The sequence below is a fragment of the Artibeus jamaicensis genome, unplaced genomic scaffold (assembly GCF_021234435.1).
Source record: "Artibeus jamaicensis isolate MK-2021 breed Jamaican fruit bat unplaced genomic scaffold, CSHL_Jam_final contig_465, whole genome shotgun sequence".
NCBI lineage: Eukaryota > Metazoa > Chordata > Mammalia > Chiroptera > Phyllostomidae > Artibeus > Artibeus jamaicensis.
In genome coordinates, this window is record NW_026521843.1 from 42,096,519 (window position 1) to 42,112,500 (window position 15,982).

Sequence of the window (15,982 nt, forward strand, 5' to 3'; positions counted from 1 at the left end):
TTCAAGAAGTATTAATTTTTTAAAACTTTCCTATATTTCACATTTTTAAAACCCTGCATAATGCTTAAGATCTGATTTAAAAGTTAGTGCTTACACAAAACAATTTCTTGTACTACTGACAGTGAATAATCTTTTTTTCTTTTGAATTTGCTCTGTACCTAATTTTTACTTCTTAACACCTGTCCTACATAGTATTATAGTCATTTGAATATATACCTTTAAGGTGGAGTACGACTTGGTATCTCCTCAACATCTAGCAGTGTGTTGTAAATTGCAGATGCATTATACAGAAATTTCTTAAATGAATGAATGTTGAATTGTATACTTTTATTCCAGATTAATGATGATCACCAATAACAAATAGAGGCTGGTTGGTAGCAACAAAGTACTGCATTCTAAAAACTATTAATAGTAAACTATTTCTGACACTAATAGGAAGTACTCTTAATAGTTATTTAGCTTTCAGAGAATATTTATTCATTTATATTTACTACAGAATTTATTTAGAGGAGAAATTTTCAGGGTGAGGAAGATGATGGTGACTTTTATGAAAGTAGTCAAATAGTTGTGCTAAGCACAGTTGATTAGAAAAGATCCCTCAACTGATTGTACTTAAGTAATATAGTCAAGTATAATGACTTAGTGTCTTAAAAGCATTTAGCAATGTTTTTCCCCCAGGAACATGTCTTGATCTTTTTTTTCTCTGTTCTTCCGAATAGCTTACACAGTATATGGGAAGTCTTCAGTAAATGCAAACTGTTATTATTACTTTTAATACTCACAGTAAGTGTTTATTTGGGAAGTCCAAAATTAAACACAAAGGTATGCAAGGAAAAGAACAGATACTGAGAATTAAGCCAAAGCCTTGGATTTCTGGAATTTCTCCATTGTAATGATCTTTGGACTACCTCATTATTAATATAAGTTGCCAGGTTAAAAAATTAGTTGTAGAGTAGTATGGATATTCTTCAACTCCTAGGGCTAGAGACATGTTTCTCCGAAAGGTTACACTGCCTGTCAATAGTAGGATTTAAAGTTAACCTCTATTATGCAAATGAAAGTTTGGCTATACATTTAAAAAAATATTTTATTCATTTATTTTTAGAGAGGGAAAGGAAGGGAGAAAGAGAGGGAGAGAAACATCAGTGTGTGGTTGTCTCCCAAGTGTCCCCACTGGGGACCTGGCCTGCAACCCAGGCATATGCCCTAACCAAGAATCCATCCAGCAGCCCCTTGGTTTGAAGACCAGTGCTCAGTCCACTGAGCCACACCAGCCAGGGCTAGCCATACATTTTTAAATGTATACATAATCAAAATTACTTAACTGATTGTATCACTAGAATTTAGAAAGGAAAAAATATACATACATAACAGACATCTATAATGTAAAAAAACAAAAGACTCAATTAATTGTGACCTAAAACATTTTACTAAGTGTAAAAAAATCATGTAAGACATCCTCATTCCCATGTATTTAATTTTGAATAATAACGGGTTTTTCCAGTGTTAACTCTTCCAAGATGTAGTCTTTTGTTTCTGAACTTTCTTTTGTGTGAATGTACTGCTTATTCTAGTCTCAATCTTGTCTTTTAATTTATCTGTAATGCTTTTATGATAATATTTCATTAATAGCACAAAAGTATTCATCTTCATACAAATGATTTAAAATATAGTTACAAGTTTTTAAAGAATGATTTATTTCTTTGTATGTTTATATCTAATAAAGAATAAAATATGAAATACAGAAATATTGTTTGACTTCATTACCAATGCAACTTTATTTGTGTATGCTATTATTAGAGAGCACTAGTAGAGTACTTTTTAAAATAGAAAAACTCAGTGAGCTCAGTGATTGAAAGATAAGTTATCAAAACCATTGCATCTTCTTTGATGTGACAGTTGATCTTTGACATATGAGTGTAAATATAAATGTTAATCCAATAGTGAAAGAGTGACTTAAAACTGATTTTTTTAACCTGCCGATCTGTGTCAGATTTGAATTTGAGTAAATCACTAAAATACTGTTGTTTTTTTCTTTTGTGTTTTGGACAAACAGCATAAAACAGAAATAATATACAGTATACTAACATTATTGCTACATGTTTCTACAGATGAAAATGATAATATTGAGATAGATACTAACGAGGAGATTCCTGAAGGCTTTGTTGTAGGAGGTGGAGATGAACTTACTAACTTAGAAAATGACCTTGATACTCCTGGTAATTTCAAATTATAAATATTTTGTGTCCTGCATGGTAAACTGTATCATTATATTTTCATTAATATCTCATTAATCGTGATAGTAAATTCTTTTTGTAGTTTTATCACAATTATGTCCTCATAAACCATTTAGCTAAATCCACCTTTCATTAATTTTGTTTTATTTTGTTTTAGGTCTAGTTAAAATTAGCAATAAAATTGGAATAGCAAATTGTAGTTTGTGTTCTCTTATTACTAAGATTTACTTTTATATTTTATGTATATGATACAATTTGTAGGAATTCAATAATTGGTTCCCTTCTTAACCTAAATATTTTGGTGTAATGTTATAAGGTATAGGTATAGTACCTATGGAATAATTCAAATGTAAATCAGATTTTCTGACTTGGTTTAGAATTGAGTATTCTAGTTATAATATTATTTTGCAAATTTTTTGCTTACTTTAAATATTACTACAACTTAATTTATATGTAATAACTAATCTTAAGACACTTCAAAAACTGCTTATATAAATTAGTCACATATCTTATAGCAATAAATATACCAATAATCACATTGGTAATTGACCTTCTAAGTTATTTTTTAATATAAAGATGCTTGTCTTGTGGTTTAATAGATGAGTGGTCCATATGCATTTCCTTTATAAGTCAGCAACAGGTAGCAATACAAAGCTTTCTATACCAGAGGGCTTCCATAAATGCTTTTTGAATTGATTTCTCATAGCAATAAAAAATCTTTAGTGATTTTTCTAGATTTCAAGTTAAGGAACTGAAGTCCTTAATGTTTCTCTTTTCCTGTAAAAAGCTAAAGGAAGTGAGAGCAGGTCTCTTCCTAGCACTGACATGCCCCTGAAATACTAACTAACCTATTTTCTTTCTTCCTGTGTTTGAAATCATGCTGTTTTTTCTCCAAGAAACAATCCAGGAAGACAGGGTCTTCTTAACTATAGGGAGTACCCAGTAAAACCCATGTCCTTCATTCAATAGCTCCTTCATGGTCTCCTGTTAAATTATCTAGAGGTCATGTGTTTATAATTGTGCAAGTCCATGAAAATGCTGATATTTAAGGAAAACTTTAAAATGTGTAACCCAAAATTAGGACTGTCTTTTATTTCTTCTTAAAATATTGTAGAACTTGGGTCAATGTGATTTTTCTTTTTGAAAAAGATTTTTTACGTTGTTTACCCACTCTCTCACTGTAACCACCACCACCAGCTTTCTCAAGAAACCAGTAATGTCCCTTTACTGTTGAGGACACCCATGAGTATGGATTAAAATGTTAGCTTGCAATTTATGGAAGTGTAAAATCAATGACAATAAGTAATGTATGTTTCCTCATTTTACAATAGATTATGAAGGCAAGAAAAATTAGCTGTTTCTTAGGAAACATGAGGAGAATTTTCCACTTTTAGTTATAGAAATTTTGTGGGATACTTTGAAGTTTGGTTAATGTTAGGCTCAATAGGCTTGACTTTTGTCCTTTTAAAAACTCTTCCTACTTTTACGTATTCCAAAAAAAGAAAACCTATCTCAGTATTCCTGTTTTTGAAGTTAAGTAATGTGTTGTTTATAGCTTTCAAAAATGCCAATAAATGTTGCCATGTGCATAAGACAGACTTTCCAAATTAGGCTGTGGTTTATTTCACAGCAGTAAGAAATAGGAATGCAAACTGGAATCTGGAAGGATGTAGCAAACATTATGATTTTTATCCTTGCTTTATTTTCCTTAAAATTCTTTTTTTTGATATGTATATAAAAGTCATAATGTTTTAATAATAAATTGTTTAATCTTTATCTTGATTTGACCATAGTTCATCAGATATTGTTTAAAAGAGAAGCCTGGTAATATAAACTGACCAATTTGCATGAAAGTAATGATAATAGCATTTATTAAGAGTCTTATAATTAGAAAACTTATTAATCTTTATGAAAAATATCATTCACCAAATGGTTGGCATATCTTTCATAACCATTTTATTAAAGGGTTACTTTGAGGGAATTTGTTTAAGTAGAATTATTTGTTTCCATTTGTTTCTAAACTGTTTTATTAAAATTAGTGTACTTGCTAAAAATAATTTGAAATTATTTATTTTAAAAGTTGTAGCCCTATTTTATTTATTTTAAATTTCTATTCTTGTTTAATACATTCCAAAATTTGATTATTTTTATTGAATATCTACCTGCTAATTAGAAGGTATTTGTGAACATGTACTGTGTTTTCAATGCTGGGTATATAAGTACACAAATAACCATTGGATTCTATCAGTGACTATCTAAGATCGTGTGAAGAGCTTATTTTAATATGGTATTGTATGTATAAATTTAATATACTAGAAGAGTTAAAACTCATAAAATACAATTTAGAATCAAATTTATTACCTTTTAAAAATATCTGCTCTATAATAGCTTTTTTTATTATATATAACCTATATATAATACACATATAAATATACACATCAAATATAGGCTTAGCTTTTCAGGTAAGCATAGCTACTATGAAGTTTTATATAAATGAATGGTGTTTAGGCATATTGACTACATTTTTTAAAGGGACTGATTTGGGTGAAAAACTACACATATATATGTTTATACTTATACTAACATATGCTAAGAGACTAAATGTTAATTGTTCCCACCCCAATAAAGAAATGATAATTATGTGACATGATAGAAGTGCTGACTAACGGTGCAGTGTTAATCATACCACAGTACCTGAATGGATCAAATCGACACATTGTACACCTTAAACTTACACAATGGTATGTCAGTTATATCTCAAAAAATAATGTAGCCAACATACCTAATGACTAAATGATTACTCAGTTATACTATAGTTATATTATATGATATATATTTATATATATACAGTTCTGCATGTATCTGAACTGATGTGTTATTATGCAACCCTAATGTCCTTTTCTTTTTGTAATACAGTAATATTTTAATGATGTTCCCTAAATTGATAGCCTATACACCTAAGTGTTTCTCACTTGGTTATTCATAGTATTTGCGTATTTAACAGAGCAAAACACAAAGTTGGTGGACTTGAAGCTGAAGAAACTCCTAGAAGTTCAGCCACAGGTGTCAAATTCACTCGCCGGTGCTTCTCAGAAAACTATAACTCAGAGCTCAGAGCAAGACATTAAGGTAAATCTTACTTGTTTTAAATATTTGACTTGGTATCTGTGTATTCTAATTTCCACTAGCATTTCATAATCCTAAAATCAATTTTTTACCAAATTCTTTACATTAAGATATAAAACTTTTTATTAAATAGCCAATAAATTAAATATCAATATGTAACAGTATTCATCTACTTTTTTCAGAGAAACTACTTTAACTTGATATGTTGGTAAACAAAGAAACTATTCTTGACTTCTATATGTATTTATATTTTTCTAAGAAGAAAATTACTAAGGAAATTCTAGCATATTTTTCTATCATCCTCAGCCTTTGACCTGTTTAGATGAACTAAAGCTAATGTTAATTAATACCTGAAGATGGTATATAATAGAATATAATTTTTTCCTGAACTTGCATGTGTTTTGTGGCCATACAAATCTTACCTTTTTTAAGATTTTAGCCAAAATGCCACATTATTATTATACTTACTATTATTATCATTATGAGTACTTTTATTATCCCCCTCCAGGCCTTTCCCCCTTTTCCTTGCACTATATCATTAATATTTTTCTAGCTTTACGGGGGTACCCCTAGTCATGTATAACTTTTCACCCACCTGCGGGCTGTGGGGACTGCCCTGCTGACTGAAAGGATTTCCTTCCCCTGACACAGAGGTGCTTTGAAGTCCCAAAACAATGACTTTCATTGCTTTTTCCTTATACTGTCGGTTTCTATAAATTGGTGATGAAAGTGTGTAGCAGCACCAGAGGACTTTTGGTCTCTATCTTTGAACAAAAGGAAGCCTGAATCAGGCCTTATTTTTTGCATTCAATTTAGCTTTCTGCAGTGGGTTTAATGCAGAATGAAGCTGGCCTAAGAATAATACAATAGGTTGAAAAGGCTAACTGAATTAGTGGGTTTAGAGGAATACATCTGTAAAGTGGCCGAAGTCCTCAGTCATAAAAAGTTTTCTTAAGATAGGATTTGCTGGCTAATCGCACTGATATTTTAGTATGTTGTCAGGCCTCAAAAAATGTAGCCATGTTTGTTTATTTCGGTAAAGAGTTAAGTTTTAGACTTTTGGGCAGTTAATATGGTAGCAATATTTTGAGATACATATGCACAATTATAGTACATATTTTTCTTTTTTTCCTTTTTATTGAATGTTTTGGGGTGACAGGAGTTGATAAAATTATACAGGTTTCAGGAACGTGATTCCACAACACATCATCTGTGCATTGCATTATGTGTTCACCAGCCCAAGTCATGTCTCCATCCATCACCATTTATCCCCGCTATACCTTCCTTCACCTCCCCTTTGCCCCCTCTATCCAGCAATCAACACACTGTTGTCCGTGTCTGTGAGTTCCTTTTTTTTTTGCTGAATCCCTCCACGCGTTTTTAAACAAATGAAAGCCAAAATAGTTTCTTTTATAGCTATATAACATATTATAAGCATAATTCTAATAAATATCTAACTTTAGAAATAGAGGTAGATTCATTCTTCTGTTTAATTATTTAAGTAGATTAAATTGGTTTTATTTTCCAAAAAGCTCCTATGTAGTAATTTTCAAAGTTATTCCAACAAAAGGTGTGCTTTAAACAGCTTGTCTTTGTATGAATCTCTTTAGTTAAGATTTTTTAAATGGTGCTTGTAAAGAACATATAGAGTCCATCTGTTCTCTTGAAGCTTTCAGCATTGATTTGTTTTTTTTTTAATAAAATGCAGTTTACACATTTATAAATGAGGCATTCTGTGTTTGTGGAAAAGGATAAACTGTTACCTTCCCTTGAGGATTCTGTATCCCAGGCCTCCTTGAGGCTAGAGAATAGGCCATTGGAGGACTCCCTCATTACCGATTGTCTCAATGCAGAGGAAGGGCAAAGTCTTGGTAGCTTTTGATAACCAGTTTCAGCATTCAGCAGGCTTAGCTATTAGTCATGCATCTTAGCCTTTCCCTATTTACTTTCAAAACACTTAATAAAAATAATAAAAGATTAGGTATAAAATGAAATATTTGTTTGGTACACAGCACCTCGGTATCTGCAGCTTCCACACACTGCAGTGGTTCAGTCTTCTGGGATATTTCTTGTTGATAGAACCATTTGAATTTGTTACCAGTATTAACATAGGAAGCTCTAGAAAAAGATAATTGTAGTTTCCTTAGCTATAAAGGGCTTACTTACAAATCTGGCTTTGGAAAGTTATAGCTGACAAAACGCAGTTCAGTGGGGTAGTATTATAATCCTACCTTTTAGCCTTCATCCTGCATTAGTGGTTTATCTGAATGGGCATAAAATTAGAAACTAGTTCTTCTTGTCATACAAGTCTGTGGGACTGACTGTACAAACTGATGGGGCAGAATGGCAGGGAAAATAGACATGGCTTTAAAATGATATATATCATCTGGAGAAAACACAGGGGTTCACAGTGTCACTTTTAATCAAAGTTAGCTAGGGCGATTCTCCATTTAAATCATGTCTCCCAAAGTTTTTGGTTACAGGTAACAACTTGCAGCTGAGCTATTTAGATCTCTTTAAAATCCTTTTTCTTTCAGAAAGTTTCTAAATTGACATTTTCTTAAATCAGTAAAAATTGTTTTGCTAATTTGTAATTTCATTTTTATAATACCAGGACTCTCTTACCATGTTTGTTTTACTTTTAGAATGGCACAGAAGATCTCCGGACCGAGCGATTACAGAAAGCAACAGAACGATTTAGAAATCCTGTTATATTCAGCAAGGAGTCTACGGTCAGAAAAACTCAACTTCAGTCTTTCAGTCAATATGTTGAGAATAGACCAGGTAGGTACATTTTTTAAAATGTCTTCCCATCTTACGGTTTAACAGTATGGTTTAATATATATACACATACACACACACACACACGAAGCTGATAATATAAATTCACATTTCAATACACAAATATCAAGCTTTATAATAATTTTACATGTCTTTCTTTTTTTTAAGAGATTAAAAGGCAGAGATCAATACAGGAAGATACAAAGAAAGGAAATGAGGAGAAGGCAGCGATAACTGAAACTCAGAGGAAGCCATCAGAAGATGAAGTGCTTAATGTATATTAATTTTTTGTGTGGTTTCATGATTGCTGATAATTCCAAACTGTATGTGGAAATAGTGCCTTTATTTGTTAAAATGAGATGTTAGGTTTTTTTAAGATGTCAATCTCCAGTGCATTCAAAGCAGAGTGAGAGGGGTGCACTGTTGAATTAGTCTGCAGTGTGGTGATAATTGTCAGATAAAAAAAAATGAATTTTTCAGAGTTCCACAGCCCCAGCTTCCTTGAGACATTTCCATCAGGGCACTTCCCATAAAGAGATTCCAGTATTGATCTACCGGGAGGATTTTAATTATTACAATAGCAGATACCGCAGACCTGCAGTTAGAGGGAAAAGTCACATGAGACCTGCTAGAATTTCTCAGCCAACCCATTTTGTTGGCTTGGGTTAATGGGTGTTCAACCTTTCCATTATCCAGATCAGCCGTGAATTACTAGCTGAATGATGTTTGCATTAATATAATATATATGGTAATTTCTTCACTTAATTAACGGGGAGGTTCAGCTCAGTAGGGGTATGGGCTGATCATGTGTAAAATTGATTTGTGAGGGAAATATTTGATAGACCGCAGGGAGAAAGCTGCTTTTGATGGACAGCTGCGGGACAGAAGCAGGAAGAACAAGTTTCAACTTGAATTTTTGTCTGGAAGCATAGCTGTCTTTAATGGTGCTGCTTTTTTATTATCTACCATTTGTGTAAATATTTTTATTGTTTTTACTGTTAAAATAGCCTTTGTTGGATTTTAAAACATTTCTAAGTGAACCCAAAGTTACAAACTACATTTTAGGTCCCTAAAAAACTTCATTTTTAAGCTATTACACTAGATCCGCAGTACATAGAACAGCTTACTGAAATATCCTAATGAAACATTTGGTATAATTTTTAAGTTACAAAATATGTGAAGATACCTGATACTCATACTAAAGAAATCTGATTATAAATTTTGTTGCTTGTTTTTATCTGGATCAATCAGTGAAAGCAATGAAGTTTTATATGCTGCTTACCACTTCCGCTTTCTTATATCTTTGTTACTTAATGTTGTCTTTGCAAAGCACTGTGTTTGTTTTGACCCTATGAATGGAATGAGAAAAGAAAGGTTCTTTTTGAAAATCCTCTGCTGTCTAGCAGATAGGTACAAAAACAGTTCACTAGATTATTTCAGACTTTAAATAGACTAATTTTAAAGTTACTATTAACATTTCTTCTATTATAATTTTGTTCTGTTTCATATTGAGATAGAATAATATCTATTTTATGACTCTTTTAAATAATACAATGATTTATTTGATCATACTATCCTGAGAAGTTGTCAGTTTTAAAATTTCTTAAAACATTTCAACTTCAAGTTTGTCAGTTTACCATGATCAATTTGGCAATAAGCTAGTATAAATTGAGTTAACTTGTGAGTATAAATTATTTACTAGTTCTAAAGATACATAAGTTATATGTATGGCTAGACATGTTTATTGAGCACAAGAATTCCAAAATATGCTCATATTTGTTGTTTTTTTTCTTGTTTAAGGAGTATCAAAAGATAATTCCTCATGACTTTTTAGAGGTTAATACACTTCTGGGTAGGGAAGGGATTTAAAAGCAGAGATTTGCTCTCATTTACTTGTTTGAATAAATAATGTAAGTGCTGCTGCTGCTGCTGCTGCTGCTGCTGTTGCTGGTGAGAGTAATCACTTAAGCAGTTCTTCAGTATTTCTCAGCTACCTAGGAAATATAGCCCTGGAAATGTCACAAGGCAAACAGATATTCCAAAGGGAGCTATAATTAATCCATTTGTAGCTCTACCATAGATAATAACCCTGTCCCCTAATGATTTACATTTGTAATATGAAAACAAGAATTAAGACTGTACTGGTACTTTTAATAGAACTGCAACTTCAAATAAAACTTCTAAGGATAATTTTTTTTAAATGGATGGTTGTAAAAAGTAAAATTTCAAGTTGAGATCCAAATTTGGTTACATGGAAAATTAACCAAATCAGTGTAGTAAGGTGTATTAGATCTTTCATAGCAAGGTTTGAAACCACCTGTCAAGTTAGATTTCACAGCTACAACATTTAGTTATACATCAGTAGAATTACATGTTAAAGTACAGGAGCCAGGTAGAGGGAAGATCTCTACTAGAAACCTCTCTTATCATTTTTAAATAGTATAGCCACTATGTAAACAAGAAGCATCTCTTTAATTTTATATTTTTTGTAAGAATAAATCTGTCTCATTTTTCAAGATAGATCCTTTAAGAAATAATTCTTTAGTAAAACTCTATTTTGTATAAAACAGTTTTGAATTAAAGAAGACATTGGTATTTGTTTTGACAGTTACCAAGGGGAAACTGTCTTCTGTTCTTGTCCATGCTTATATAACTCTGCCTCAACTATAAGGAGAATTTTTCCTAACTTAGTGTTAACTTTTAAAATCTGGAAAATATGGGTGTTAAAGTATAAATATATTACTGAATGGTTGAGAGTTTCTCTGTTAACAAAAGTTTTGCTATTTATAATAGATATGAAAATTCTTTGAATCACAGGGAGTTGCTTTTTGGTACTAAGGGTGATACTAAGGGTATATTTGGTTCTCTAGTTAAGTGCTTTACTAAGTGTTTGTAGAAAGGAAAAAGCAACTTACAAGTGATTTTTTTTCCTTCTGTTTGTTCTCGTTAACAGAAAGGGTTCAAAGACACCAGTCAGTATGTTGTAGGAGAATTGGCAGCACTAGAGAATGAGCAAAAGCAAATTGACACCCGTGCCGCGCTGGTGGAGAAGCGCCTTCGCTATCTCATGGACACAGGTACGGTGCCCAATTACACTGTAAACAGTTTTGGCAAATTGAGCGTTCACAAACTCTTATAGAGTTTTGGAAGTGTGAATCTTTGAAGCCTGAATGTTCAGCAGAACTGCCTTGAAAATAAAAAGGCTGCGATTTGCAGCCACCTCTCTGGGCCCTGGTGATAAGAGTGCCTTCATGGGAAGTGATAACTTGCCCTGATACCGTGTGAGCCAGCACTATTGAACAGTGTGCTCATCCATGCAGAGTTGGAATACACATCTGTGCCTCATTGATATGCCACTGCTTTAAAAAAAAAAGTAAGATCTTCACTGTTCTACTGATTCATTGGGGGAAAAAAAGATTTGGCCAGCTAAAGCCATGTACTGCATGAAACAGAGCACTGTGCATAGGGGATGGCTCCATGGACTAGATCACTGAAATTCAAGAATACTACCTGGTTACTGATGCTCCACAATTTTTTTTAAGAGAACAGGTTTTTTAAAGTCTGTAATACTTTGTGTCACACTTGCATTTGAAAGGATTAAGGTATATAGGTAGGTTTGTAAAAATGGGGTAAAGCAGCAAGTTGGCTCCTAACCAGAGGGTTTTTTTGGCATTTGATGCTGATTGCCAGTAGTGATTGAATAGATCTAAGTGCACAATAAGCTATTAGAAAAAAACAGTATGTGTGGTTACACACACACACACATTTCTCTAAAATGCTGTTCCTACAAAAGGAGTAAAACTGAGAAATAAGTTGAAATCATCAAATTATTAGGAACAAATCAAAATACAATAGTAGAAAATCTATCCCTTTAATTGAATTAATTTCCTTAATTTTATGGCAGTGTTAAAGTAGATTAATAAAGCAGTAAAGTAGATTAGTAAATTAGTAGTAGTAGATTAGGATTGGAAAGCTTTCCTGAAGTTTGTCTTCTCTATTTGCCAAGAATATATTTATAATTAAAGAACTTATATATATATATATATATATATATATATATATATATGACATTTGAAAATGCCTACATTAGTGAAATCAGAAAATATTGAAACAAAAAGAGACCTTTGGCTTTTTCTAGCCCATTGGGTTTCAAACTGTTTTCTTTGGAGCACAAATGCTTCTTCAGGGGCACCTGGGGGCTGCCAAGACAGTAAGGAGCAGAAAGCAGACAAGTGTCCTGATTTCTTACATTACTTCAAACAGAATAGCTCTGAGTTTACTTATATGAAATAGCAGGCTTCTCAAAAGAGTTCATTTAAAGAAAAGGTTCTACTGCTTAAAATTGAAAACCAAGAAAACTTTTTGAAGACTTTTTGAAAACTGTGACCGAACCCTCTTACACAAAGGAGACAGAGGCACAGGAAAAGCTCAGCATCACATAGATCAGTGAGTGGCCAACCTTGGACTAAAATTCATATCACCAGAACCCAATCATACAGGATCCTTCCTTCTGTGCCAGATTACCTAGAACACATTTATCATTGCCCTAACAAGTTATCTGCATCCTTCAGTCTTATACATGTGTTTGGATTCGACAGAAAGAAATTCCATAACCCAATGCATTATTTCATGTTTACATTTTTTCCTTTGATTTCTAAGGGATTTTGAAAATATTAGTTGTGTTAACTATGTAAAAAAATGTAAACTAGGCAGTATAATTTCCGTAATACATTTTAAGAGTATTGCCATGAAATATTTTAAGGAGACTAATTTTTTAAACAAATTCTTTCAAGTGAACTACCTTTCCTTTTTGTATTAGATAAAATAGATGTTACTATACAAGAAGCCTTGTGTCACTAGAGTAAAAGCTAAAAATTCTGTTTCTTTCTTTTCCTTTACACATGGAGCCTGATTGATTGAGGGTTCTAACCCTGAAAGATTGATGCCTTCCTTCCCATTCCATACATCACCAGTGAAGCTTTGGAGTGGTTCCATTCCAATTATAGATCATTTATCTGAAAGTCATGGAGTACAGATTGATTCTAGAGTCCTTCCAGGCTTTGTATTTCTTACTGTATAGGACAGAATCTTATCTAGACTGGGTTTGCTACTGCAGATTCAGACTAAAACGGGCTTGATTCCCCACCTCGGTAAGCTCCAAGAATCACCCTCAACTGTCTTAAACTTTCTCTAGCCCAAATAATGGTTTCCTAAGGTGTGCCTAAAGCCTAGCTAGTGTCTGGTGTAAGAAACAAGATGTTAGAAAGGGAAAGCATATATTCATCCTTTTCTTTTGGGGAGTACTTAGAGTTTCAACTTTTCAATTATTTTAGTAGTACCTTTTCTCTGGTATGTTAGCATTTTCTATGTACTTTCTGGATCTCAGCCTTAGAATAGATAGTAAAGCAGATAGTATTCGACCTTAGAATAAATAGTAAAGCAGATAGTATCCATATTCTTTACATAAGGAAACTGAAGCTCAGATGGGGAAAATGACTTATTTAAGATGGTCTAATACTAAAGTCATTGTCTGAGTACTAAAAACAGTACCACGTGTCTGTGTGTGTATTTTCTGCCATTCCACCTATCTGTAAAATCCTTATGCAAATACTAGGGAAAATTTTCATCAGCTTTTAATTTTTTTAATATATTGTTTGTTTTATAATTGTTGCAGAGGATGAATTTTTACATTTCTAGCACCTAAAGTTTGTGATGGTCACTTCTTTGGGAACTGTAAAACTTGTTAGAAATATATATGTTCTAAGCTGACATTTTGTATTAAGTGTGACATTAATGGATCCTTATCAGCAGTGTTGTAATTCTTGAAAAAAATGGAGTTTAGAACAAAACGTTGATAGGCTTTTTCACTAAAGTTCTGAGAATAATGTTACTATATGTTTATTTTTCATTCCCAATCTGTTTTCATTTGGTAGTTATCAAACTTTCTTACTCTAGAAAACACTGTAGTGTTTTAAACTAATGATTTTTTTAAAGGAGACAGTATTTTATTTACATTTTGAGGGTAAAATTAAACATGGGAGGATTACAAAAAAAGCATCTTATAATATTATGACCTTTAAGCACTGATAAAAATGACCATAATAACTTCCTTAAGTCCCTGGACCAAAAATACTAATTCTGTAGCTTTTTGTAGACTATCAATATGAAACCTTACTGACCACTTAAAAATATTAAAAATACTTTGAGAAATAATAATTAAAAGAAATACCATTTCTCAGAATGTTTCTTTACTTCATCACTTGAGGAACAGAGCATAGTTTTAAAGCAGAGAACTGCACCCACAAAAGTTTTTAAGTTATAAAAATGGCAATAATACTCAATATTTAATGCATACTTGTATGTCTGGCTCTGTGGAGACTGTTTTAATGCATCATTTACTTCTTACGATGGCCATGTGAGATGGGTTCCAATAATTACTAGGACTACTAATAATCACATTTTCCAGTGAGGAAACTGAAGCTCAGTGAAGGAAATAACTTGCCCAATTCATGCAGTTCTTAGGTGGTGGAACCAGGACTCAAATCCAGTCTGATGGCTCTGGAATCCAACTTTTACTTTTCCTAGGATCTTTTTCTAATTCTCTGGACCCGCTTAGCACCATTTCTTAATTTTTAATTAGTAACTCAGAAGAAACAGATCACTATTCATTTGACTTATGAAAAAAGGTACTTAACCAATGCATTTGGCCCATTAGAGACCCAACCAAATCATGTTCCTCTTAACATTTTTTCTCTGCCCTTGTCATGACAATGTAATATACATGGAAGTCAGGCTACAAAATACTCTCATTTGAAACAATCAAAGATATAAAAACAAGCTTCTCTTCAAAAGAAGCATCTAGCTCGTTGCTAATCTTTAGGAAGTTCTGAAATTAGAACATTATAGCCTTCGGAGAGTAGTATTTATTTAGTCTAGGATCAGCTACTAATGTACACCTGAAGATAGTTTTCTGGAATATGTTAAAAATAAAACTAACTAAAGTTTTAAGTGACTGACTTCAAAGTGAATAGAACTATTTTATGTTAGCAGCTTACAATTTATGACACTGAATATGTATGTACAGTTTCTATGTTAAAGTCCCTTTTACTCTTAAAATAAAAATGCGATCTCGATCTGTTTCAATATGAAAATGTAATCTCAACTATTTCAAAAAAAGAGAGTTTATCGGTACATTAAAAGAGCTAGAAAATTAGCGTTTCAGTGACATGCATACTGGTTCAATGTGATGTCTCTTGATTAGAGCCTAAATACTAAAAATTATTACATTCCCAGAGGGTTTTATGCTTATGTTTCTGAAATACAATATATGATCATAAAAGATTTGCTGTGTGAATAAGAAAAAGGCATGTGCAGAAGGTTAAAAGAGGCATTTGTGATCAAAGTAGAGAGTCATATAAGTTGTCTAATTATTTTTCCTTTATAATAACTTAACATTAAATCATTACAATGAGAATTATTTTGTTATGATAACAGTGTACCTTCTAAGCTACAACTAGTGTATTCTATGAGTAAAACAGATGAATTTTTGATGCTGTGACTTATAGGTGTTAAGTACAAACTTCAAAGTGTAAGTCAAGCATTAAAAATCTTTCTAGGGGTCAGGTAACTGTCTCAGACTGTCTATAGCTCTCTTCAGTTTTATCTCTATTTTCTCATTTCTACCCCCCTCCCAAAAACTTGCATTCTGAACTTTATTGTAAGCAAATGTTTATTTGGCCTGCATATTTTTAAATGTTTTTAATGATTAGTCATAGGCTTATATGTCCAGTTAGATATAATTCAGTTACTTATTAAATAGGCACTATTCACTATTTGAG

The 15,982-nt window shown here is 32.3% G+C and overlaps 1 protein-coding gene across 10 annotated transcripts in view; it reads left to right on the forward strand.

Annotated features, from left to right (window-relative positions):
* EHBP1 (EH domain binding protein 1) overlaps positions 1-15,982 on the forward strand; it is a 375,639-nt gene that overhangs the window by 319,301 nt on the left and 40,356 nt on the right. For 7 of the 10 annotated variants that reach the window (XM_053667020.1, XM_053667021.1, XM_053667023.1 and 4 more), the window contains 5 exons: positions 2,112-2,219; positions 5,242-5,366; positions 8,009-8,147; positions 8,313-8,419; positions 11,098-11,221. In XM_053667020.1, the coding sequence (XP_053522995.1) occupies positions 2,112-2,219; positions 5,242-5,366; positions 8,009-8,147; positions 8,313-8,419; positions 11,098-11,221 (603 nt within the window). The remainder of the gene's footprint in view (positions 1-2,111; positions 2,220-5,241; positions 5,367-8,008; positions 8,148-8,312; positions 8,420-11,097; positions 11,222-15,982) is intronic. The other 3 variants (XM_053667026.1, XM_053667028.1, XM_053667027.1) reach the window with 1 other exon arrangement.